The sequence below is a fragment of the Toxorhynchites rutilus genome, chromosome 2, assembly GCF_029784135.1.
Source record: "Toxorhynchites rutilus septentrionalis strain SRP chromosome 2, ASM2978413v1, whole genome shotgun sequence".
NCBI lineage: Eukaryota > Metazoa > Arthropoda > Insecta > Diptera > Culicidae > Toxorhynchites > Toxorhynchites rutilus.
The window spans coordinates 32,755,391-32,782,077 of record NC_073745.1 but is presented as its reverse complement, the minus strand read 5'-3'; the positions used below and the strand labels follow the sequence as shown (position 1 = coordinate 32,782,077).

General features: G+C 39.3%; 1 protein-coding gene across 3 annotated transcripts; it reads left to right on the top strand.

Annotated features, from left to right (window-relative positions):
• Positions 1 to 13,027: 13,027 nt before the first annotated feature.
• On the top strand, positions 13,028 to 26,456 carry LOC129770192 (oocyte zinc finger protein XlCOF6.1-like). Of its 3 annotated transcripts, none has more exons than XM_055772863.1 (6): positions 13,028 to 13,182; positions 13,258 to 13,774; positions 13,837 to 14,000; positions 14,069 to 14,136; positions 25,548 to 25,829; positions 25,901 to 26,456. In XM_055772863.1, the coding sequence occupies exons 1-6, from the start codon at positions 13,175 to 13,177 to the stop codon at positions 26,047 to 26,049; spliced, it is 1,188 nt and encodes a 395-aa protein (XP_055628838.1). In that variant the 5' UTR covers positions 13,028 to 13,174; the 3' UTR covers positions 26,050 to 26,456. The 3 variants fall into 3 exon arrangements, with proteins under 3 accessions (XP_055628838.1, XP_055628836.1, XP_055628839.1); XM_055772861.1 differs by having other exon boundaries at positions 14,057 to 14,136; XM_055772864.1 differs by having other exon boundaries at positions 13,032 to 13,182; positions 13,233 to 13,774; positions 14,057 to 14,136.
• Positions 26,457 to 26,687: the final 231 nt, after the last annotated feature.

The window sequence follows — 26,687 nt, the reverse complement described above, 5'->3', positions numbered from 1 at the left end:
AGGTTCAATTCAGAATCAATTGAAATTCATATCCCTTTCGTCATTGCTGGATAAGTTTGTTGGAAAATTGAAGGTGGGTTTGGATTTAAGTTTGTCGCGTCAATTCAATAATGCATGTAAGTGCAAATAATTTGGAAGTTTTCCAGTTTGAGATTGTGACCGCACTGGGAAATTGGAGCGTGCACTGATTTGCACTGCAACGAGACGCTGTGTCCAGTTCAGGTTCGGACGGCAGCAGTTGAATATTGATAAGGTTGCGGCATGCCACAAACACACATCCGAAAAGTTGAACTTCTTGCTTCGGTTCTCGGAACATCCTTCAACCATTATGTCCGCACTCGAGCATTTAGCAGCACAAAAACCTCCACTTGGTGTTTTTGTTTGGTGGAGAAAATGCAACGTTCCGGTTCAGTTCTACATCAAGCTTTACATCGAACCGTTTCGTCCCAGCCCTGCGTCTCTGGTATGTGCTGGCTGTGGGGGTTTAAATCGAAGGTCCATTTCAAGTTCATTTTAGCTCAGCCGGGTTGGGGTGAGAAAACATCACCAAAATTCATTATTATGCAGCACAATATTGGTTCTTCACTCCTATTAGCAAAGAACGTTCGTCTTCTCTATCAATGCAGATACTTAAAATGTGGGAAAAAGGGCAACAGGAATAAAATTGTCCGTTTAGCCGCAAGAGTTTGGTTTTTCAACTGGATGGTTAACCAGAGTTCTATTTTCAACTACATTATTTCCAAACAATTGTTATTCGTGGCTCAATTTCGATACTATTTTCTATGAGCTTGACCTCAAACAACTATTCCAGTCGGTTTGTAAGATAAGTTCATGTGAATTCTGCTGAAAGAATTCTTCAAGAATTTATGTCTATTCTAGTTTAAAGCAATAAATTCCTTCAGATTATTTGGTCCACTAATACACATCTTGCTGTACGTATTGAAAGTTTAGAGTTCTCTGGGTTCCTTCGAAATGAAGCTTGGGCATTTAATAAATAAAAAAAAGTAAGCATCACAACCTAGTATTTATTCCATTGTTAGGTAGTTTGAAACGTTAAGCCATTGGATGAAAAAATTGTTAGTCATGAACTGTAAAGATAACTATCTCTAAACCGCCCTTTTTATCAACGTTTCTCAGCAAGTTTCGAAGGCGAAAATTCAGGGGCAGCGTGCGGTATTTTGATTATTGTTTAAGGTATACATAAGATGTATTTTTCATTTTTGAGTGCACGAATAATTATTACGCTGTTGACAGCTGAATGCGTAGATGCTGTCTGAAAATCGGTACCTTGCTGGTGGTATCGGTTCTGAAGCAACGGTGTGTTGCAGAACGAATTCAAATGAATAATTTGAAACTTTAGGACAATACCTAATACGTTACAAATGAGTTATTTTTCATGAAAAATCACAGTTTAGAACAATCACAAAAAATATCATAAAAAATCGAAAAAGTAAATATCTTAAAACGGCTTTTAGAATTTAGAGAATTCATTTTTACATGCTGAAAAAAAAATTTCAGCCAAATCGCTCGAGTAGATCCTGAGATATCGATATCATCAGCTGAAAATAACATGGTTTGGAGAAAAACGAGTTTAAAGATTCGTACAGCAATGTTACTTCCCTTGGGATTATGATAATCCATAACGACGGGTATCTATTTTATGTAAAAAAAACTCCTATTCTTCTAGATACGTCTATCTTTGCTGACAGTTCTAGTGATCCCCGATAGTCGTTCGATTAATCGATTAATCGAATACTTCCTATAGAAATCGATATTATTAATCGAACCAACACTGCGCAACCAATAATCGAAGCGAACGAATAATTTACGTCGATTAATCGATCCAAACTCAGAGAAAAAAAACGTACGGCCGCTGCAGTTTTATTCTGAAATTCAATCATTATCTTTGAAGTATTCCATTAATCGATTAATCAAACGATTATCGGGGATCACTAGTTGAGTATGGTGTTGAAGAACTGAGCTCGAAGTAGTAGAACATCACGTTGGCGATCCTGCCAAAATTAACGAATTTCTTGTGGTTTCATATATTTAACTGCTTTAACGTTGTCCTGGTGGAAAACAACACCATTCCTATTGATCATTTCTGGCCGCTTCTGGTCAATCGCCTGCTTCAAACTGTCAAGTTGCTCACAGTAGAGAACCGAGTTGAGGGTCTGGCCATAGTTGAGCAGCTCATAGTGGATGATTGCCTTCCAATCCCACCAAACACACAGCTAAACCTTCCTGGCCGTCAATCCGGGCTTGACGTTTGGGTCGGCTCACCGCGCTTCGATCACGACTTTTTCGCTTTGGGTTGTCGTACGTGATCCACTTTTCATCACCAGTTACCATCTTCTTCAAAAATGGGTCAAGTTCGTTCCGTTTCAGCAGTGCATCGCAGGCGTTGATTCGGTCTAATAGATTTTTTGGCGTCAACTCGTATGGCACCCATACATCCAGCTTTTTTTGGAATCCAATCTTCTGCAAATGGTTCCAAACGGTTTTATGGTCTATACCCAGTTCCTGAGTGCTCACATGCCGGTCTACTTGGATGATTTCAACGATTTTATCGGTTTCCACGACGATTGGCCTACCAGTACAGGGTGTATCTTCGACAGCTACTACACCAGAACGAAATCGATCAAACCAACGCTGTGCTGTGCGAATCGTTACAGTATCGGGTCCATAAACTACACGAATTTTTTTCGGCCGCCTTCGTTGCAGTTTTACCTCGCACGTAGTAAATACGTAAAATATGGCGAATTTCTTGCTTGGTGGACTCCATCTCTGACGCGCTATAACTTGAGACAATCACAACACTGTCAAAACGACACTTGAAGAACAGATTGTCGTCTTTAAATAGCCGTATAGTATGACCCGATGCGATAAGTACAACACAAGATATGTTTAAGTGTTGCCATATATTGACAATATACGACATTTCTTTTTCCCCAACCCAATATAATTGGTGCCGTGACTATTGGTATCATCAACAAATGATCTTTCATAAATATGTAGAAAAATGTAACTCAAATTCTCCTGACAGCACTGTTCTGTAAATATAAATGTTTACGAAAGCACGCGACAAATGTTTACCAACTGTCAGAGTTGTTATCAAAATCGACAAATACTGACAGTTTCGCAATAACAAAGTGGTAGCGCATTCATGATTTGTAAATCCACGCGTAATTCTCAAATATACAAATATTGTCCACGTGGATACATTAAATAAAACTTTTCGAAACATACATTCAGATCTAATTTCAAAAATAAATGAAATTTGTTCTGAATTTCAAGAAATTCTAAATGCCCTGATCACTCCATATTTATTCATAAAATGGATTTATCGGACTACGACTTTGCCCGTAGATACTCTGGTATGTGGTGTTTTTGATTTCTTCAACAAATAGTAGGTCAATAGTTCTACTGATGAGAGTGTTTTAATCTTTATATTTGTTCAAACTGCAGGGCAATAAAAAATTATATAACTTTAAATTATTTTCAATTTATGTGGCTTATCTTTGAATTTTCTGTGCGAAACAACTGCGGATTGATTAATTGTTCATATTTGAAGGATGATTTGTATTTTGTATTTTGAACATGGAACGTCCCGAATATATTTCTGATTGCTAGAGATTGGTTCAGATCTTGGGGTGATTCCAGAACTTTCACCGACTCTTAAATAATTTGAAAATGAGTACTGTTTGTACTCGTGTCGCGTCGTTATTTGCTTCTATAATACATGCTTCTACAGATCTCGATACTAGGATTATCATTATGCCGATATACGACTTAATCCAACAATGATACCGAAAATCGTGTTTTGGCATTTTGTACGATTTCGGATACACATGATGCACCCTTTAATTAAAATTTCATACGATTGTAATTTTTTTTTTGTTTTTTTATATACCCTCCACTCTCCCCCACACCACAAGGCTCCACAGTGAGCCCCCTGGTAGTGGACACACTGAACTCAACCAATAAAATAACGTAATAACAAACAACAATAGAAACTAAATGGTTGAGTTAAACTGAAGAAATTTAAAGCAATAAAGAGAGAAAACAACAGTACATGTGCTTTGAAAGAAGCACAATAAAATATATCCAAAAAAAAAGTTTTAAATGTTTAATGACGGTTTAGACTTAACAATATAGACAAACACAACATCAAATTTAATGACAATTAAAGCAATAATAAAACAAAATTATATATTAAATTAATAATTGCGCAATTTGTTCTTTCAGTTGATCGTAGTTTTGAAGGTTAAAATGTTCGTAACTTGTTGAATGGTAGGTTGTGGTAGGTAGGTTGGTTGTTATATCTTGTCGGACCTATAAAGGATAGCGGTTTTTGACCGAATGTATGTGGAATGCGTACGGGATCTGGTAGGCTTGTCTGGTGGCCTGAATCCGCGGAGGCGTATCAATATTTAGATTGTGTAGCATTCCTGGGTTGTGTTAAATGTTGTGAACCATTATCAGGGTTTGTTCCTCACACAAACCTAAGATTGGCAATATTTTGCGGGATGAGTCCGAGTATAGTCCGATCGATAGGTATAAAAATGGAAAATTGAAAATGGTTTTGAGGGACCGGTTTTGTAGAGTCTGGAGTTTCTTTAGCTTTGATTTACTAGCTCTACCCCATCTTCTTGAAAGGCGTTAACGTTCCCTGTGGAACTTTTGCCGTCTCAACGTATTCATTAACTAGCGTCGTTCATTAATACTTGGTTGAGATTTCTATGCCGAATAACACGCCTTGAATGTACTCTGGAGTGGCAAGCTCTAGAATACGCGTGACCACAGTGCAAGCCGGAAGAATTTTCTTTGACGAAAAATCCCCCAACCAGAACGGGAATCGAACCCGAACACCCGGCATGATAGTGTGGGACGCTAACCACTCGACCACGGGTGCACTAGCTCTACCCCATGTTACGACCAAATAACTCAAGTGTGAGTGGATATAGGCAAAATACAGAGAGAGCATGGCATAACGAGGGAGAAAAGTAATGACACGTCTTTAAATTCCACACATAGAAGCTACTTTACTTGTGACCTTGTTTATGTGGACATCCCAAGATAAGGTAGAGTCTAGATAGACCCCCAGGTACTTAAATGAGTCAACTTTTTCAATGATGTCGGCGTTCATAGCTAAAACTGATGCTTGAGGAATTAAGAATTACTTAGTTTTTTGTAAGTTCAGCGAGAGAAGATTAACTGAGAAATAATCCTGAAGCAATCGTAAATCCTGATTCATCTTTGACATGATTGTATTCAAGTTTGAATGTTGATAAAATATAGCATCCTGGGGGTACCAGTGAGTTTTATTTGGCTCAAATCATTTTTATAAAGAAGAAAGAGTAAAGGGCCAATGTTGCTTCCCTGTGGAACTGCAATACTTATTTTCTTTCTAGAGCTAATATGCAATGTATTGACTTCTGTCCTTCAAATAGCTACGAATAATGCTGTTAGCAATACGTCTTATGCCATATCTAATTTCTTTAGTAAAATGTCATGAATGATAGTGTCGAAGGCCTTCTTTAAATCAAGAAACAAGGTACCCACCATTTTTTTCGAATCTGTGTCTTCCAGAATCTGATTTACAAGTTCGACTACAGCCACAGTTGTACTACTGCCGTTACGAAACCCATATTGCAGGTTGTACAATATGCTATGTCTATCCAAGAAATTCGCGATACGTTTCATAAGTATCTTCTCAAAAAATTTGTTGATAACCGACAATGTCGATATGGGCCGATTATTGTCGGTTAGGCCTGAATCGCCAGATTTAAATATTGGTATAACTTTAGCCGTTTTGAGACATTCTTGATACGAACCTGTTTGAATCATCAAATTGAAAGATTCACTGAGAATTCGCGAAAAAGGAACAATATTATTTTTAACAATTTTGACCGGAATATTGTCAGGACCTGGGCTTTTTTCAGCTTGAGATCGTTTATCAGCAGGAGGTTATTCGAAGATATTGGTTGTAGGAAAATTGAATCGGATACAGGGTTTATATGACGTAACGGATTACCCCTTCCAGTAACTATTTTCGCAGCTAAGTTAAGTCCAACATTTGCAAAATGATCATTGAATGCTTCACAAATAGATTTACGAATTTGATACGAATATATATATGCGACCTAGCATGTGCAAAAGTTATACGATTTAATGTTTGATGGGGAAGAACTGAATTAAAAGCAAAATCTCGTAGAATCCCGATTATCCACAGAATTGGTTAATAAGATCACTGGGGACAGCGCGATAAAGGACTATAAAAAAGGTGCAAAAACAAAGACAAAAATATTTCAGCATGAGAATAAAGTTTCATCAATACAGAGATCATCAACTATTGATCTGTAAGGTCGTGTACACCAGTGGCCAGATGATGTGAAAGTCATGGCCAAAACAAAAGAGCAAAAACCGACCACACACTGACAAAATACAGATCATCCGCTCTCGGATAAACGAAGTTCTACTGAAGAGAGACGAGTATCGATTTTCTCTTTCTCACAGTCCTTCCATGTGCAAGCGATGAGACCGGACTTTAGCACGCGAGCTTGGGATTGGCTCTTTTTCTTCTCTTACGCAAAACTTTGTGATGTGTTCAGGAAATGCCGCGTCGCGTTTCGATGCGAACGATGCACATGTGTTGTGTACACGAAGAGATGCTCGTGCATTAGTGCTCGCGAGACTTTCTCGTGTACCTGCCTCAGGCTAGGCGCAAATTGAGACGCGTATGGCGCGACTAACTTGGCGCGATATAGCGCCTGTCTTTGTGGCTAATGAAAACAGATGGAACGGCGCAAATTGGTCAGACGACGCGAGATGGAGGAGCGCTTGTGAGACACGACTCGCTCGACGCTGTGGCTGAGCCACAGTTTCTCGTGCTGCTCATGCTGGTTGTTGGTTGTGTTGGTGAAAAATCATATAGCGCCGTGAGTCTGACACTGTATGCTTGTACCGGTCGGAAGGTTGTGTTAGTAAATAAATATATCGCACAACTCTGTGTGAATCAGACATTGTATGCGAGTGGCACGACATTTACACCAAACTGCGACGCAATATGCGCTCCACGACGCTACGTTTGTGACACGTATGAGTCGTGTTGATAGTCTCGTGTTCGCTTACGAGCGCTATACGCTTCTCAATTTGCGCCTAGCCTCAAAGTGACATTTGGTTAGGCCTTCTGAGATCTCGCACAGCACGTAGAAGAGGCAATGTGCTTTGCCCTATTCAGCCTCATATCTCACACAATCATTGCGAGCTGTGTGCAACAAATGAATGAATTGATTGGATGATTTTAGCAGCGATATTTATGTGAAACAGTTCTTCATCACTAATTGTTCTACGTGCCATATTACGAAGATTAAAATTTTAACACCAGAAGCACAACTTCACCCGACAGTGTAGATACCACGGTGCTTTGTTGTTTCGGGTAGACGTTTAGGAAAAACACTTCACAGTTCAATTAAAAAAACGTTTTATATTTTATCCGCGTTTAAACACACTCCCTTTACCGTTTTCGTTTTCACTCAAAAAGATCTTCTACTTCTTCTTCTTTCTCCCTTGTCATGGGTATTCCTTGTAGGTTGTCTTGCTTAGTTACACTACCAATATCATATTATAAGAACAGCTAACTAATACCCTACAGACGGCACCAAATGTCACTTTGAGGCAGACACACGAGAAAGTCTCGCGAGCACCAACACATGTGCATCACTCATGTTGAGGTGCAACCAATGTTGCCACATTGAAATCTGTATTTCCGAGCTAAAAAATCTTTTTTATCTGTAGAGAAAATAGAAAATGTGTATTGGAATCTGTATAGCGGATTTTGCACCTAATATGACTTTTTCGTTAGATTTAAGTACGAAGTAATAATTGTATACTTGTAGTGAAGTGTATATATTCTGCTTATCCATATTGTTAAGCTCGTGATCACTGGTATAGTTTGCCAGTAGTTTTCTGGATAAGATTATTTCTCAATTTTCAGGCCTATGCTTAAAGTTTACTGTGCAATTCTTTCTTGCACAGAGGTCTAATTTCATCAAAAATGTGTAATATCTTAGATTGAGAGTTTTAGATACACAGAACATTATGCCAAATAAAAAAAAAAAAAAACATTTTAAATTGTATTTTTAGGGAAAACCGACGGAAAGAGTTTATTCCATTTAGTTTCGCGTTATAAACATTCATTTAATCCTCACTTTCTTCGTGGTGTTTATACATGGTCTTTCAGAATCAAGCCTTGACAACTGTACTGAGGTACTTCCCCTCGGATTTTAACTTATAATATCGACTTGATAATTGCGTTCACAGTTTCTGTAGCGAGACGGTTTGAAACCTTTGTTTTGTGCGCGTTATATTGCGAAAAAATACGATTTCGACCCATTCGACAGTAACAAAAATAGTTCAGTTCAGTACTGTTCGAATTGTCTGGTTCAGTTTGTGAATTGTTGCGTAAAATGATCAAATACTTAATTAGTTCATCTTGTTACAAGATCTGTACAAAATCTGCATGGATATCCAATAATCTGTAATCTGTATAAACAGATTCTTGGTCAAAAAAACATGCTGAAAATCTGTATCATTACAGAAAAATCTGTATATGTGGTAACACTGGGTGCAACAAGGTATTCTTGAGCACATCTCAATATTTTACGAAAGAGAAGAGAAGGAGCCGACCCCAGGCTCGTGTGCTAAAGCCCGGTCTCATCGCTTGCACATGAAGGGGTTATGAGGAGGAGAAAATTAATACTCGTCTCTCGAAATTTAGCCGCGCGCGCACAGAAAGTCTGAAAACCTCTCAATATTTTGCGAAATAAAATAGAAAGAGCCGATCCCAAGCTCGCGTGCTAAAGCCCGATCTCATCGCTTGCACATGGAAAGGTTGTGAGGAAGAAAACATCTATACTCGTCTCTCAAAAATAAAGCACGCGCACAGGAAATCTGCTCGTAGACAACCCAGCAAACATTAAATCGCATAACAAGCGTATATATAACATCATATGCCCTAAAATTTGGTTGGCATATAATGCGCCTAACTGGCGTATGCGTGCAAAAGTGGAGGCCATATACATACATGGCAAATGCTTACCGAATTTGTTTGAATGAATATGCAACTTTGACCGGCTATAATAGCGATTATGCTGAAATTGAATTGCGATCTAATATGAATATATTCATGAATTGTCAAAGCACCAAATACGACTTTTGCCATACTCATAAAGGGTGTGTCACATCAAATTGCATCACGGAAAAAACGCTGTGGAAATTTAATTTTTAGGAATTATATCTTCAGCTTTCGCTTATAATCAGATAAGAGTGTATAGATCACGTTGGCCATGCTTCACTGTCAATTTTTCGTAAATTTGGAAAAATGTCGTCGAACGAAAAAGAGCGTCGTCAATTAATCCTGTGCACTCATTTCGAGAATCCGGAGTTGTCACATCGGGACATCGGTAAGATGCTGGGAATCGTCCAATGCACGGTCAGCAGAGTACTAAAACGATACTTCGAGAACCTAACCATCGACCGGAAGGTGAAGAACGACAAAAATGGATGCTCCGTCAGTGAAAAAGATCACAAGCGCGTAGTTAAGCAGTTTAGACGTGATCCGAGAAGTTCGGTCCGGGATGTCGCCAATAAGCTGAATTTGTCAAGTTCATTCTTCCAGCGGACCAAGCAGCGGGAGGGCCTGTGTACATACAAGGTTCAGAAGGCTCCTAACCGCGACGAAAGGCAAAACATGGTGGAGAAGACGCGAGCCCGGAAGCTGTACACCGAAATACTGACGAAGCCGCATTGCCTGGTAATGGACGACGAAACCTACGTCAAAGCGGACTTTCGTCAGCTGCCGGGCCTGTTGTTCTTCTCCGCAGAGGACAAATTCAGCGTTCCGGAGGAGATTCGCAAGCAGAAACTATCCAAGTTTGCCGAAAAGTACATGGTGTGGCAAGCGATCTGCTCTTGCGGAAAGCGGAGCGCCCCCTTCGTGATGACCGGCACGGTAAACGGGCAGGTTTACCTTAAGGAGTGCCTACAGAGGCGCTTACTACCACTATTGAAGCAGCACGAGGGCCCGACCATCTTCTGGCCGGATCTCGCTTCGTGCCACTATTCAAAGGACATGTTGGAGTGGTACGAAGCCAACGGGGTCACCTTCGTGCCAAAGGAAATGAACCCGCCCAACGCGCCGGAGCTTCGCCCAATAGAGAAATATTGGGCGATTATGAAGCAGGCCCTCCGGAAGAACCCAAAAGTTGTCAAATCGGAGGCGGACTTCAAGAGAAAATGGATTTCTGTTCCAAAAAAACTACAACCTGACGTTGTACAGAACCTTATGGACGGGGTAAAGAGGAAGGTGCGAGCATACGGGCTTGGGCTCGAAGTATGAATAAAAAGAAAATGCCAAAAGTTGTTTAATAGTTTTTATTTTACTGTCTAAAATTTTCAAAAGGATCGGTCTACTGGGCGAATTTCTACAGCGTTTTTTCCGTGATGCAATTTGATGTGACACACCCTTTATACGATTTATTACAGACATGAAAAAAAAAACAAATGGCGCGAAATATGTTTGTGAAATGTTTATTATAGCCTCACGAATCGCCATTTTTATATATAAGTATTTATGTTTGTAGAAATAATAATTGTTTGATTTACTTGTGTTGGGAGTGGAATATGAATGTTTAAAATGGCACAGATTGATGTTTGGTGAAAACTGCTCCGATGTGGGTTTGAACTCCGGTCGTCTGGATTATCATCTACCAGCTATCTCGCGCGGCTATCTGAAATTTAATTCAACAGCGGTGAAAAACTTTCGAGTGCATCAGCATTTCATTGTCATTTCAATATGATGTAATATGTTCTTTATTAGGATCTAATATGATTTACTGTTTCATGATTTTCTTCAGCATGCAACACGATTTACTACAGTACTGAATCGATTTAAATTATACGCTTATACGACACACAAACTGCATCAGCGTAATATACGCATATGATGCGGATTAAATATATTTTACGACATTGTACATCATAAAATTGATGTTCATCATACCGAATTACGACTTCATTTGATAATAGTATTTAAAATCGAGTTTTTCATTTTATGCGATTTCAAATATACACGATAGATACTTTGATTGATATTATATGCGATTATGATTTATTCGGATTTCTTGTAAGACTTGGCACGTGCAAAATTATACGATTTAATGTTTGCTGGGAATAGTTGCAATGAACAAGGGATACCATACTAATGATGGAATTCGGAAATTGGCCAACGCCTTCGAAATCGAGTAGAGATTTCAACCAGCGTACGATTATGAGTTTGAGTCAATTTTCATACATTAGCACATACATTCGCCATTTTTAGAGATATAAAAACCATTATTCTGAAAAAAAAAGTCACAGGAGGGTTGTGTCCAAGACAGGACCGCATAGTTGACGTAGGATTCCGTTAGGCTATCTGCTGCATGCTGATTTTTGATATGTTTGAAGAATTACATTGTTAAACTCTTGAATAATGATTTGGGTCCGTTTTATCTGGTTGTTAGGTATTGTTTGTTCACTCCACCAGTGTCCATAACCGAGTGATAATGCTAGAAAGATGGTTATTAGTCATTAGCTGGTGCGTATCACGTACTAAAGACGCCCTCTGTGGTCCTGGACGAGATGGTTCCTATGTTATGTATAGATGGAATTAAGAAAAAAAAGCTCATCATAGAGAAAATATATTTGAAATGGAAAAGGTAATTTCATTTATATTTTTTTTTATTTTCTGAGTGTTTATACAACCCATTTCCTTTTCGCTTCAAACCCAACGGAACACGATGCTACTTGCCTCAATGCAAATTTCAATTAGGCTAACAGCACCCAATACGATATGTAGAGCATATGTGAAATCACTTTTTCGAATATTCCTTCATTTTCCAATTTTGCTCGTCGCATGAACTTTCCTTGGGATAAAGAAAATCGTTTCATATTTCAAGTCATTTTAACACAATAGCTACCATATACAATTTTACTCTTACAGTTGTGCTAAAAATTTTACAATACATGATCGGTCATCGATATGAAATTTCACGAAGCACCCAACATAAAAATTCCAAATTTAAATTTTATTTAATTCTATCAAGCATAAGTTCCATTCAGTTCATTGAAATATCATTCTTCAATCAACCCATTGAAAGATTCTTATTGGAACGAAAATAACAACAAAAAAAACACTCGTTCATCGCTCCCAACTTATTCGCCAGCACGGATGCAATCAGCAATGCCCACACTAGTTACAATGAGCACTATCCATTTGTGCGCGTCGTTAGTTAAACTATCGGCCACGAGGGTATTTACATGCTGATTACCCTCAGACACCTTGGATTTGAAATCTCTGTTAGGGAATACATGTCAGTGGGAAAAAAAGCTCCCCCTACTTTCATGTGTTTGCAATCCCGATTTCCCCCAGGCAGCTTGGTTTTGATGTCTCTGTTAGGGACTCGCCGCATGTGTCGTAGATTTCGACCAATCAGAAGTAGGTATTTCCGTTGAGATAAGTTTTTAGATTTTTCAATTGTTCGATAGTTAGTTTCATGACATATACTATTTTATTCAATGTAGAAAATTGTTATGGAGTGCCGAAATTGATTGACGCAAAAATCTCATTAATCCATCATGAAATGACTGAGCAATAAGCATTTGAAATTGGACAATTTTCACGGTGCGCTCGATTTTCGATTTTCAATTTGTACCCCAATATGTTCCCGAAAGACGTAATCCTACGTCAAAACAAGATAGCAAACCTTTTAATTCTCATATGTAACTTTCGTACTGTAGCTTCCGCGGATAATCGGGGTTCTACTGTATTACATTCGTAAATGTCCCAAACTTTTACAGTCGCAATTAGAACGTCTGAAACATCACTCACAGGGCAGCAATTCGTTCCCCATATTATTTCCAGTGGCCATCGATCCGTCACTTCACTTCTCTGTTATTCCTTCTCGCTCGCGCACTCTCTGTGTGTTGTTTTCTTTTCGTTCATTTTTCACTTCACCTCCTCTGTGTCTGGCGTTGTTTTGCTAAAATATTGCAAAATAGAAAAAAGGAGGAAAATTTTGCCGCAAGTGAGGTGAAAATCGCTTCAGCTACCCGCTTTCAATGTAAACAAACGATGAACTTGTGAGTACCCCACAACCAAGCGCCAAGTGCTGAATTAGAACCTAAAGCAGAGTGTTGAAATCATACCTTCCCCAGTTTTATACCCAATGACCAGGTGAAGCGGGAGGGATTGTACCTCCATCAGCATCTTCCGCCGCAGTTGCTCCCGCCAGAGCTCCAGCAGAGCCACCATCACCTCCAACAGCAACAACAGCAGCAACAGCATGTTGTGGCGGCCCTTGCGGCCCAGCATCATATGGTCAATGTCCAACTGCCTCCGCAAGAGATGATAGTGAATCTGAAAAAAGAGTTCGATCCATACGATAAGAATCCCCCTCCGGTATCGCAGAATGTGGTGGTTCAGCAGCTCCAGCAACAGCTTAATATTCCGCAACTTTTGTCCCAAAACGGTGCCCAGCAGTTGCAACATCAACAACAGCAGCCGCAGCAGGATGCGCCAGCCCAACCGCAACCAACCACCGGAGGGAGGAAGAAAAAGAAAGCGAAGGCTGCGAAAACTATCATCCTGCCACCACTCCCGGAGGGATTTATCATAAAGATTAAAGAAGAGTATAACGAGAATTATGTGCGAACTGTTACTAAAATACCAGAGGTTTGTAGAATTGTGTAATTGGTGGTTGATTGCGATCCGCGTTACGTGTGAGTGATTTTCAGGAGCAATTCATTAGGACAATCAAGCCACCAGGAAAGAAGGAAAGAAAATACCACGATTACAATGCGGTCAGCGAGTATCGATGCGAGATGTGTGGTAAATACTTTAAGGACAAGTACAAGCTCAACTATCACGTTCGGATCCACAGTCCAGAGCTATCGCACAGGTATTGGATTGAAAGATCGCTCCCGAAGGGCACCAAACGGTACTAAAGCTAAGAAGGTATACTTTTAGGTGCGACGTTTGCGGCAAGGTATTTGCCCACCAATCGACTCTGACCAACCACAAGCGTATTCATTCAGGTTAGTCTTATGTTGAAATGCGACATCTTGTAGAAAAATTCATTTGATCAATATAACATCCCGGGCTACAAAGTTGCTTTTACCTGTCACTCTCCAGAAATGCTGGACAAGTTGCTGTTTGCGCAATAGAAAATAAGTGGTTTCTTGGCGAATTCAGTTGAAGGGGTATGCAGATGGGAAATTTTGGAATTTTATCACTCCCAGTTCCAGTGACCAGCGATTTTTTGAAATTTTGAAAAACGGACCATGAGACAATTTTTGTTTACATTAAGATTGAACAGAACGTGAAGAAAATAAAGTTAAATCAACTACTGGAGCAAATATTCAAAAGAAGCACTGTCTCATCTAGGCGCGAGAAACTTGAATTTTACTGCAATAATTAACGATTTGGATTAGAAAGCAGCTGCCGATGTATTGAAAGTGTGTACCAAGGTTTTTGTTTTTGAAAAACAAATTAATTTGACTAACAGCTTGTACTGTTTGTCACTTTCGTGTCTCAAGCGTGAAAGGCATAAACAGTGCGTAAATTTTCGTAGAAGTAATTCAGAGAACGATCGGAATAGGTATACCTCCGAAAGGAACAGGTATTCACAAGCCTCGAAGAGACAAGATTTGAATATATTCAGAGGAAAATCGATCAACATCGGAATAACAGCAAGGAGTTATGGAAACTATAGAAGGTTTAAAGAAACTAAAATAGATTATTGCGGTCCATAACAGAACAACACAACACGGTCCACAACAGAAGAACATTTAAAAAATTATAGGAGGTTGTGTCCAAGATACGACCGCATTGTTGACGTAGAACTACGCTGTTATTTTATATAAGACGCTTGTTTATACCTTCGGATATTACTCTATAATGCTGTGAAATTTTAGAAACATCTGCTTAGTAGAATAATCTCTGAAATGATTTTGACGTAGGACTACGTCTAACCGGAAGATATAGGGGGTGAAAAGGAAATCTAGGCACTGAACAAGTAGGAAAAAATGCAAGATTTGGAACGCTTATAACTCGAGCCTTTCTCAATAGATCGCAAAGGTTTTTGCATCAATTGATAGGAAATATATCTACGCATCTATCATAACGTATAACATTTCATTTTTCTTGAGATAAATAATTGAATGATTGTGAAATATCAAGCATTGTCAAAATGCACTATGTGCCCATTTTTGATTGGTCCATTTTGTACTCCTCAAATCGTACCGACCAAAACGGGCAACCAGAGCAGCAGCGAAATAGAATGAAGCACGATTGGAAAGGAAAAAGAAAAAAATTAACGAAACATTGGTCGCAGTCTCACACATGCGTAATTCTCGAGCCAGCCAGTCAGCTTAAAAATCCCCGCTCCGCTGCCGTAACGATCATTCTCATTCAAACTGTTCACCACATCGGTACGCATCACAACACATCAACAAACCAACCCAAGCAGCCATGTCTGGACATGGTAAAGGAGGAAAAGTGAAGGGAAAGGTAAAATCCCGCTCGAACCGTGTTGATCTGGAGTACCCCGCAAGGGTAGCTAGGCCGAGCGCGTTAGTACCAGTGCACCAGTCCACCTAGCCGGCGTTATATAGTTTCGGCCGCCGAAGTGATCGAGTTAGCTGGCAAAGCTGCTCGCGACGATAAGAAAACCCGCATTCGGAACAGAACACATTCGGTTCGGTGGACATCAAGACAACAGGCAGTTGCAGCGAGTGGCGAGTGGCAAACGCAATCGCAAAACGGCATCAGGTAGCAGAAGAAAAAAGTTTGTTCTTTATACAAACTGCTTTGGTGGCAATCCAGAACAAGGCGGCATCGAGGGCGTTCGAAATGGTTTTTTTCAAAACCACGAGTACTGAGTTTTCTAAATTGGAACCATTCCATAAATCAAGGCGCTTTTCAGGGCCATTAAACCTTCCAAAAAAGAGTTTAGGAAATACAGTTCAATGCTTTCTAAAACATTATCCAAAATAATAATAAAACACAAATTGATTTTTTCATCATTTGTTTGCCAGGATCTGATGAGTATGTGAATTTGGCAGTTGTTCTGAGCTTATTGATTTTCACCAATTCTTAAATTGCTTCTAGATTGAAAGTACAGTAATTTACACTTATCTCGACATTTAGCTAATTGGACGGACCTGTAATGCGACATATTTAGTTGGACAGTTTTGTAAACATAGAGTTCGGGGTCCAAATTATGACTCCTCATTGAAAGCCGACACTGTACCACTGTCATCGCAAATGTTCAATTACAGGTTAAAATTACCTCCAATCCGATACTGAGTGGTGGTAACGCGACGTGCCATTGAATGTAATTTACTGTAAAATATGTCACAAGCTGGATGGGAAGAAATGTTCCAACTGTGAAAGCTGTGGCGAGTGGCAAATGCAATCGCTAAACAGAAAGGTTCAGCCGAACAAGATGGGGATATCGAGTGATAACAAAACAAAACAAAAAACTCTTTAGATTGAAGATAATTTTGTGATCCTGAAAAGGACCCTTTTTAGCCTGCATGTGAATCCAACGAGCGAACAAATCGTAATGAATGTATTTTTTTGTCATCACTCCCTTTTAACGCTCATTCGTTCGTCTCGTTGGACTCGCCCCTCTGGCTGAGTCTGACGATTTGTCTCTATCCTGTGAGTGTGTACCGCTAGAGTATAAAACACGCGGACCCCAAAAAAATATCTTATTTTCTTTCAAACCGTAAACCCGTGTGGTTGTACGGCATCGGCATCGTGGACGTAACAAAGGAGGACAAGTTGAGGGAAAGGCAAAGTCGCACTCGAACCGTGCAGGTCTCCAGTTCCCTGTTGGTCGCATTCACTGTTTGCTCCGCAAGGGTAACTAGGCCGAACGGATTGGTGCCGGAGCACCAGTATACCTAACAGCGATTATAGATTTTCGGCCGTCGGAGTGCTCGAGTTGGCTTGCAAAGCTGCTCACGACAATCAGAAAACCCGCATCAAGAACAGAGCAGCTTCGGTTCGGCGCTCATCAAGGCAACAATTAGTTTCAGTGAGTGGCAAAGTGTTTCTCCGGCACGTCGCATTAAATGTAATTTACTGAACAACATGTCACAAGCTGAATGGGAAGAAATTTTCCAACTGTGAAAGCTGTGGCGAGTGGCAAACGCAAAAGCTAAACAGGATGGTTTAACCGAACAAGATGGGAATATCGAGTGATAACAAAAACACAACACCAAAGGTTCTTTTCCGAACCATCAACATATTCATAAAGAGTAAACAGTGAACTAATCCATTTTTCAGGTAGATAGGTAGGTATTCACGTAGGAGAAGAAAATAAAACAATATATTTAAAATATATATTTAACAAAAGCTGTCCCCTTTGTATAGTCCTACGTCACTCCGGTTATGTCCCCGACATTACCCACCCGTCTTTTTTCATTGTAGAATCAGTTGACGATAATTGATTGATGATTCATTCTTGCCCTCGCAAAACAATCGTATGTCGCAATTTATTTCATGTGAATGCATTGAAAATTTATCTCGAAGGCTATTCCGGTGGCCTTTTTCGAAATTGACATAGACTCGGCTACAGTCGATTATATACATGTTGCACCAGCACCATTATTCCATATCTCATAACTACATCAATATATCTTTGGCACCGCATGTAAACAACAACAATGACAACACTTGCAAGTATCAAATATCATGCTACATGTTATATAGTATTGCCTCAAAGGAATCGAACCTCTAGATATCATTCGTACAAACTAAGCGCCAAACAAGCGTTCACCATAGCATGCATACAGAGCCATACATTGGTGGCTTTAAACTACTAGCAATATAAACATTTCTCATCATTTTGCGCTATTCTCAAAAGATACGCTTCTGTTAATATTACTGGCCTCGAAAAGAGTTGCATTACTTTCTCATGCTCGAGATAAGCGCAGCTGTCTCCCTTAGTGGAGGAAGTTTTGCTACTGGCAAGCAAAACCTAATCACATACAAAATTCCAGAACATTTACTTTCTTGATGACTAAACAAGAGAAATAAACTCTTTTTGTTAATAACAACCTCGAAAACAGTAGCAATGCTTCATTATGATCAATATTAGCGCAAATGCAAACCTAGTTGAAGGCAGTTTTGCGACTGGTACGCGAACCCAAATAACTTATAACATTCCAGTAAGATATTCAAAATGCTTAGTATTCCCAATTATTTTTTTGGTGCACAACCTTAACGTCTGCTTCGCCATAACGTCAGTTTAATGCATTGATGCATTCTCAAAGGCACAAACGAAGCCCTTATGAAGACGGAAAATAAACAATGTTAACTGCTTGGAAAAAGACCGAATTATGCCACACAGCTTGTACTCTGCTGTAACACCCATCGATGCGAATTCGCTGATGAGTTTGTCAAGAGCGACTGCCTTTACCACCAGCGGGGGGAGCTTGATTTTGGTTGCTGCCTGGGCGTTTACATTTTCGACCGACGCGCCGAAATCGCCTACTTCGCTGTTGTTCGGTGCGGTGTCACATTCGCGAAGGCTCGGTTCAGTGCGAGCGCTTTTCACTACACCAACACCGCGTGCATCATTAGATGACGCTTACCTCGACATTTTATAGCCCCTGGCAATGCGTTCGTTTTTTGCAGGGCTCAAGCCTACCTTCCTCTTCTTGCTCATCGCACACTACGCGAAGCGTCCAATTTATGACGCGGAAAGAAAAACACACGATACGAATAACGCGAAAAACGAACAGAAAAATCAAACGACGATTTCCAAGTTGGATTACCAATGGTGGGGTCCAATCATAGATCGAAGCGCAGCGAAAGCAAAATGAACTGGATTACTCAACAGTCCGATGCCGAATGAAAGTTTGCCTCAGCGAGATCCACTGTTTATACTCTAGGCAAGTATTCCCCTTCATTCTCCTTCTTTTCTTTGTTCACGGAGACTTTAAATCCTACGATTTCCCCTCCGTTGGTCGTCGATAAGTTGCTCGTTATTGATAGCTCTGTTCGGGAAAGCACTCAAATGGACAGAACAAATGTATGGGAAAATAGAAACACTTAAAGTTTTCATGAATTTTAACCATTTACTAACAAGGGGATTCTAATGTATGTAATAATGTAAACAAATCTTACGGAATTTCCGATTCGTTTAGTATGTAAATCGCCAAAATCCGTTCGCGGCAAAAATAGTTATTAACGTTAACTTTATTTCATAAAAACGTGACCTGTTTTCTGATTTGACACCCTTAATGAAAGACGTAGTTCTACGTCAAAAAAGTAATAGCGGAACAGTTATTTTGTGAACAGTGATCAACTGATTTGTCAGAGTGTTGAATTGGTCATTGACCTTCACGAAATAATACAATAATACAACCCAACACTTTTGCAGAGTTGGAATATATTTGTTTTGAAGTAGAACTACGTCTTTCAGGAAGGGTGCCAAATCAGAAAACAGGTCACGTTTTTATGAAATAAAGTTAACGTTAATAACTATTTTCACTGTGAACGATTTCTCATGATTTGCATACCAATCGAATCGGAAATTCTCTAAGATTTGTTTGATATGCTATACATTACAATTCGCTAATCTCTAAACGGTTTAAATTCATGAAACCTGGGTGAACTTCCTTTTTTCCCATACATTTGTTCTGACGATTTGTGTGCTAACCCTACCCGTATTTCGAATGCTTATAACTCGAACATTTCATAACAGATCGAAAAGATGTTTGCATCAATTGATAGGAAATATTTCTACGCGTCTATCACAATTAGTAAAATGTTATTTTTCATGAGATGAACAATTGCATAACTGTAAAATATTAAGCGTTATCTAAACGCCCTAACTGCCAAGGGTTGATTTCAGAAAGCTGATTTCGTTGCATTATATCAAGCAATAGCTCAAGTCGACTGGGATTTTCTGGAGACAATCGAGGATATGGATGCTGCCGTTGCCAGGTTTACCGCTAACGTTCCTAGAGGAACTTCACCGTCTCAACGTAGTATTACTTGCGTCATTTTTATTAGTACTTAGATTTGATTTCTATGCCAAATAACACGTCTTCAATGCATTCTGAGTGGCAAGCTCTAGAATACGCGTGATCACATTGCAAGTCGGAGGAAATTTCTTTGACGAAAAATTCCCCCGACCAAGCGGGAATCGCGAACCCCCGGCATTTTAGGTGTGCCGGAGATAAGGAGAAAGGAGATAAACGGAACATAGAAATTACCGAGGATTCACATCACTTTGCGGCTGTTCGAAAGTTTTCAAAATCATCGTCAATGATGCTGTGTTTTCCTGTTGCATGAACTATCTGTCACAAGATCAGCATGGATTCTTCCCAAAAAGGTCAGTCGCTACCAATTTGGTCGACTTTGTTTCTTTCTGTCTGCGCAGCATGGAGCAAGGCCCTCAGGTGGACGCAGTGTACATATACCTTAAGGTTGCTTTCGGCCGTGTCGATCACAAAATCCTTATAGCAAGACTGAACAAACGTGGTATTTCCTCCAGCTTCACGATATTGTTTAACTCATATCTAACAGATCGGCGGATGTGTGTCAAAATTGGAATTTCTCCAATCTTTCGGGAGTGCCTCAAGGAAGCAACTGTTGGAAGCTAGGCCCACTGTTGTTCTCATTGCTCATCAATGAAGTATTCTTACTACTTCCACCTGGCTGTCGCTTATTTTACGCCGATGATATGAAAATTTATACGGTTATCTGGAACGCTTTTGATTGCTTTAGGAATCAAAATATGGTCGACTGTTTTGAAGAATGGTGCTCTAAAAATATAATGTCGCTCGGCATCACGAAAAGCAGTACTATTTCGTTCCATCGTAAGCTAAAGCCAATTGTGTTTGGCTACTCCATCTCTGGCCAAGCTCTGTCGCGAGTAAGCCATATCCGAGACCTTAGAGTGACGCTTGATAATGCACTCAGCTTTCGACTGCACTCCAGTGAAATAATCGCTAAAGCTAACCGGCAGTTCATCATAAAAATTACAAGGGAATTCCGTTATCCACACTGTCTCCGATCTCTCTACTGCTCGCTTGTTCAATCTTCACTGGAGTATAGCGCAGTTGTATGGTACCCATTCCAAGCAAATTGGATTTCAAAAACTGAGTCTGCTCAGCAGAAGTTCGTACAACATGCTCTCCGGAACCTTCCGTGGCGGGATCCACTAAACTTGCCACCATACGAGACGCGTTGTCAACTTTTGGGACAACGCGTTTCAACGCTCAAGCGATGTTGGTCGCCAAACTTTTGACCGGAGGAATCGCCCTGCCCTGCACTGTTGACACAAATCAATTTTTATGTATCTGAACGTACTCTTCGTGTTAGAAACTTCCTGTATCTCGAAGGACGCAGTGTGAACTATGCATTGCATAATCCTGTCCGTTTCAACGAAGTTTTCGACTTATTTGACTTCAATATCTCCTCGGACACCTTTTAAAGACGACTCATTCATAGATGACTTATTTTGTATGTTATATCGTTTTTATTTCGTACTAGCTGACCCGGCAAACTTCGTCCCGCTCAAAATTTATTTTGACGTATTTTGAACTGCGTCTTTCAGGACGGGTGCCAAATCAGAAAACAGGTCACGTTTTTATGAAATGAAGTTAACGTTAATAACTAATAACGTTTCACTGTGAACGAATTCTCATGATTTGCAAACCAATCGAATCGGAAATTCTCTAAGATTTGTTTGATATGCTATGCATTACAATTCGCTAATCTCTGAACAGATTAAATTCATTGAAACTGGAAGAACTTCCTTTTTTCCCACACATCTGCCGATTTGTGTGCCAACCCTACCCGTATATATCGAATGCTTATAACTCGAACATTTCTGGACAGATCGGAGTACAAGCTATGTGGCATAATTCGGTCTTTTTCCAAGCAGTTAACATTGTTTATTTTCCGTCTTCATAAGGGCTTCGTTTGTGCCTTTGAGAATGCATCAAAGCATTAAACTGACGTTATGGCGAAGCCGACGTTAAGGTTGTGCACCAAAAAATTATTTGGGAATACTAAGCATCTTGAATATCTTACTGGAATGTTATAAGTTATTTGGGTTCGCGTGCCAGTCGCAAAACTGCCTTCAACTAGGATTGCATTTGCGCTAATATTGATCATAATGAAGCATTGCTACTGTTTTCGAGGTTGTTATTAACAAAAAGAGTTTATTTCTCTTGTTTAGTCATCAAGAAAGTAAATGTTCTGGAATTTTGTATGTGATTAGGTTTTGCTTGCCAGTAGCAAAACTTCCTCCACTACGGGAGACAGCTGCGCTTATCTCGAGCATGAGAAAGTAATGCAACTCTTTTCGAGGCCAGTAATATTAACAGAAGCGTTTCTTTTGAGAATAGCGCAAAATGATGAGACCCAACCAATGTATGCTATGGTGAACGCTTGTTTGGAGCTTGGTTTACGCTTAGTTTGTACGAACGATATCTAGAGGTGCGATTCCTTTGAGGCAATACTAAATAACATGTAGCATGATATTTGATACTTGCAAGTGTTATCATTGTTGTTGTTGTTTACATGCGGTGCCAAAGATATATTGATGTAGTTATGAGATATGGAATAATGGTGCTGGTGCAACATGTATATAATCGACTGTAGCTGAGTCTATGTCAATTTCGAAAAAGGCCACCGGAATAGCCTTCGAGGTAAATTTTAAATGCATTCACATGAAATAAATTGCGACATACGATTGTTTTGCGAGGGCAAGAATGAATCATCAATCAATTATCGTCAACTGATTCTACAATGAAAAAATCATTTCTGAGATTATTCTACTAAGCAGTTGTTTCTAAAATTTCACATCATTATAGAATAATATTCGAAGGTATAAACAAGCGACTTATATAAAATAACAGCGTAGTTCTACGTCAACAATGCGGTCGTATCTTGGACACAACCTCCTATAATTTTTTTGTTACCAATATCTACAAACATTCACGTTTTCTTACTTACGATCATGGGTCCAATCACAGAACTGTTCATTGATTCATCTTCTAATTGACCCTTCACAATTTACTTTTAAATTAAATTTCCTAGGACTTCTACCAAAACTCGTCATTATAATATCTGATTATTTTCAGACACAATTCTCGTTCAAGATTTTTCAATCACTTGCAAATAACATGTTTTTCTGTTACATCGAATAAATGTTTGATACAGAAAATATGATAGAATGATGATAGCCCTAAATCGGATAATTCCTTCTTCGAGTTTTGCTCTTATCAACACATTCGGCGATTCATTTTTATTTATATAGATAGAAGAAGATATAGGAGTGCGCTTTATCACATTAAAATCTATTTCCACTATCGAACAAAAATCAATTTCGTTGGCGCAAACATCAAATGAACTAACAACGCTTGTCACTATGTAATTATAGAACATATGGGAATAGAATTTTCCGAATTTTCTCATTTCCATTCAGAGTTTTCCGAAAATTTTCAATTGTCATGTTTGGTTGAATTGTGTGTAATATTTTTATGGGATCCCCTCTCCATTTCATAGGAGGGTGGGGTGTCATACCATCATAGAAACATTTCTCGTACTCAAAAACCCTCACATCTCAAATTTGGCTCCATTTGCTTGATTAGTTATCGAGTTATGCAGAAGTTTGTGTTTCATTTGTATGACAGCCCCTTTCCCCTTAGAGAGGGGAGAGGAGTGTCTATCCACCATAGAAACATTTATTGCACCCTAAAACGTTCACATGCCAAATTTGGGTTCGTTTGCTTGATTAATTCTCGAGTTATGCTGAAATTTATATTTCATTTGTATGGTAGCCCCCCCTTAGAAAGGGGGGAGGTGTTTCTATACAACATAGAAACATTTCTTGCACCCTAACACCTCCACATGCCAAATTTGGGTTCGTTTGCTTTATTAGTTCTCGAGTTATACTGAAATTCGTGATTCATTTGTATGGCAGCCCCCCTCTGTTGAATTGTATTTTCTAGATGTTCTGGAAAAAAAATCCTCGAATATTGTTTTACAGCAATGTTTGAGTAATGGGAAACGTCATTTTAATCTTCTAGAATGATATAAATAATAAATTGTTTATTTCGCCATTTCATAAACTATATATAAAAACTACACGAAGCTTCGAAGCAAATTCTATTTCTCAATCCTTGGAATGGGTAAAAAATCATTTTAAAGCCGATTTTTTTAAAAATAAAACAGTTTTACAAGATCCAGTTTTTTTAAGAGCAATCTTCCAGTTTTTTGAAAAATATTATTGGCAATCCTGCCCACAAGTATTAAGATTGCAGCGCATACAGAATAAAATCATGCGATTAGTATTAAAATGTCATATATACACTACCTCTAACATAATGTTGGACGCGTTACAACGGATATATATTAGGCAGAAAAATATTATTCGACAATGGTGTTCATCTCTAAAATTTTGACTGGAATGCTGCCTCTATATTTGTGTAATCAAATTGAACAAGGAAGTTATATTCATGCATACAATACGATTATCCCGGGTTGGAAATTGTGCTTGACAAACCTCGGGATTATTTGTTTCTCAGTTTTCGCCTATTTTGGTGTTCTTTTGATAGTCAAAACAATGTATGTCTGCAACAGAACCAGAACGTTTTACTGCATGCTGATTTTTCTTGTCTATTGTTAAATTTTAATATTATCCTAAACACACACATAGACAGCCGTTTAATATTACGCCACATCCCACAAAACCACAATCTCGTTCTTACCTCCAGATTTACTGAGCAGATGCGTGGGAGGGTAAACTTTAGTTTCTGCTTTTTCTAAAAACTAATAGAGCTAACGAACATTAACAAAAAAAAAAGAACACAAATGAGCACAATTAAAACGAGATATTTAAGCAACAGCTACATTATAGAATTTTTCTCGTGGTTAAAAAGCTAACACAACATCTCCCTCTTCCACGGTCCAATCAAACTCTATTTCTCAATCCTTGGAATCAGCGCGCTAATCAATAGGACCGGAGCTACGTAATTATTAACTAAGTTAACGAAATAACGAAGTAATATTATTAAAGAAGTTAATAATCACGCTAGTCATGCCAACTTCCCTTGTACCTACATCTGTCTCATATTCAAACATTCTTGGGCGATTACCTTTAACTTCCCGAACGCAGTTCAAGTCGAGTCGTTTGCCGGGTTTTTTGAGGATCCATAACAAGAAAACCGCCGAAAGATTGGAGAGCATGAGTCTTCCAGGTGTGTTGGCTAACAGTCAGCCGCCGAGTCACATCCAGCACCCCTTATGGCTAGTTGCTCAAATATAAAAAGAGAAGACGCACTCGTTCTGCCATTTTGCTAATACAAATATAGTAGAAAGGAACTCATATTCACACAAGCGAGTTTGTGTCGGATCTGAATTGCAAATCAGTACCGTGCTACATAGTGTTATTGTCTATCTCGTTTTCAAATAGGTGAACGAGCCTTTAAGTGTCTCACCTGCGGAAAGGCGTTCGTTCAGAGTTCGGCGCTTTCCAACCACACAAAAATTCACACCGGTGAGCGGCCTCACGAGTGTCTGATCTGCGGCATCAGCTTCATCCAGAAGATCAACCTGATCTACCACATTCGGATCCACAGCAACGAGCGTCCGTACCGCTGCAACATTTGCAGCAAGTCCTTCATCCAGCAAAGCCATATCAAGAACCACATGAAGGTTCACAAGAAAGACAATCCTCTGGATTGCAGCATTTGTGGTAAGTGACGCGATTAATCACCGCAATTAAGGACGCATATTAAAAGCGCTCTCATCTTCATCGATTTCCAGGGAAGAGCTACACAGATCTGAACGAACTAACAGAACACTATTCCACCCACACGGTCGAGTTACCATTTCGCTGCGAGACGTGCGGCAAGTGCTTTGCGCAAGCGAATCATCTTAAAATCCACAAGAAGAACTTCTGCAATAAGAACTAGGAAAGCATGCCCAGCGCAGCGAACACGCTGATTAAAGAAAAAAAAACACTTGAAAATCATCAGTACTACTCCCAACCTGCTACTAATAACATTATTATTACTATTTATGACTATCAGTCAGTTTCCGTTGCAATCATCGTAGTTTATGCTGTTATGTTGCGAAGCTAGTTTTGCGTAGAGCGATTTATATTACAATTTAATTGAACCGAGATACAAACAGAGACAAACGAGAGAAAGAGAGGGTGGTGCTTCACAAAATTTGTATTTCTTTTATATATATTTTTTTCATTATTAATTGTGATAGTGAAACGAAACAATGTTTTCATTAACTGTTTTAAGATGATGTAAAAAACCAGATTTTATTCGTTTTTGTTGGCACAATGAGTCAATAAAATGCTGTTCCAATCTGATGTCGATGAGTCTCTTAGTCCGAAAGTCGCCTTAGCCATATGGTCCCAAGCTACTTGTTGTCTCTATCTGATGTCAGTAAGATTATTTCATGTTATCATCCTCTATGTCGAGTTGCTGGAATATCTCCGCATGATCAAGTCTGCTTTCTATGTTGCCGCCCCTTCATAATCAGATTGCGCATTGCGCTACTATCAGGGGATGATCGGAGTGATAAGTGAGGAATGATT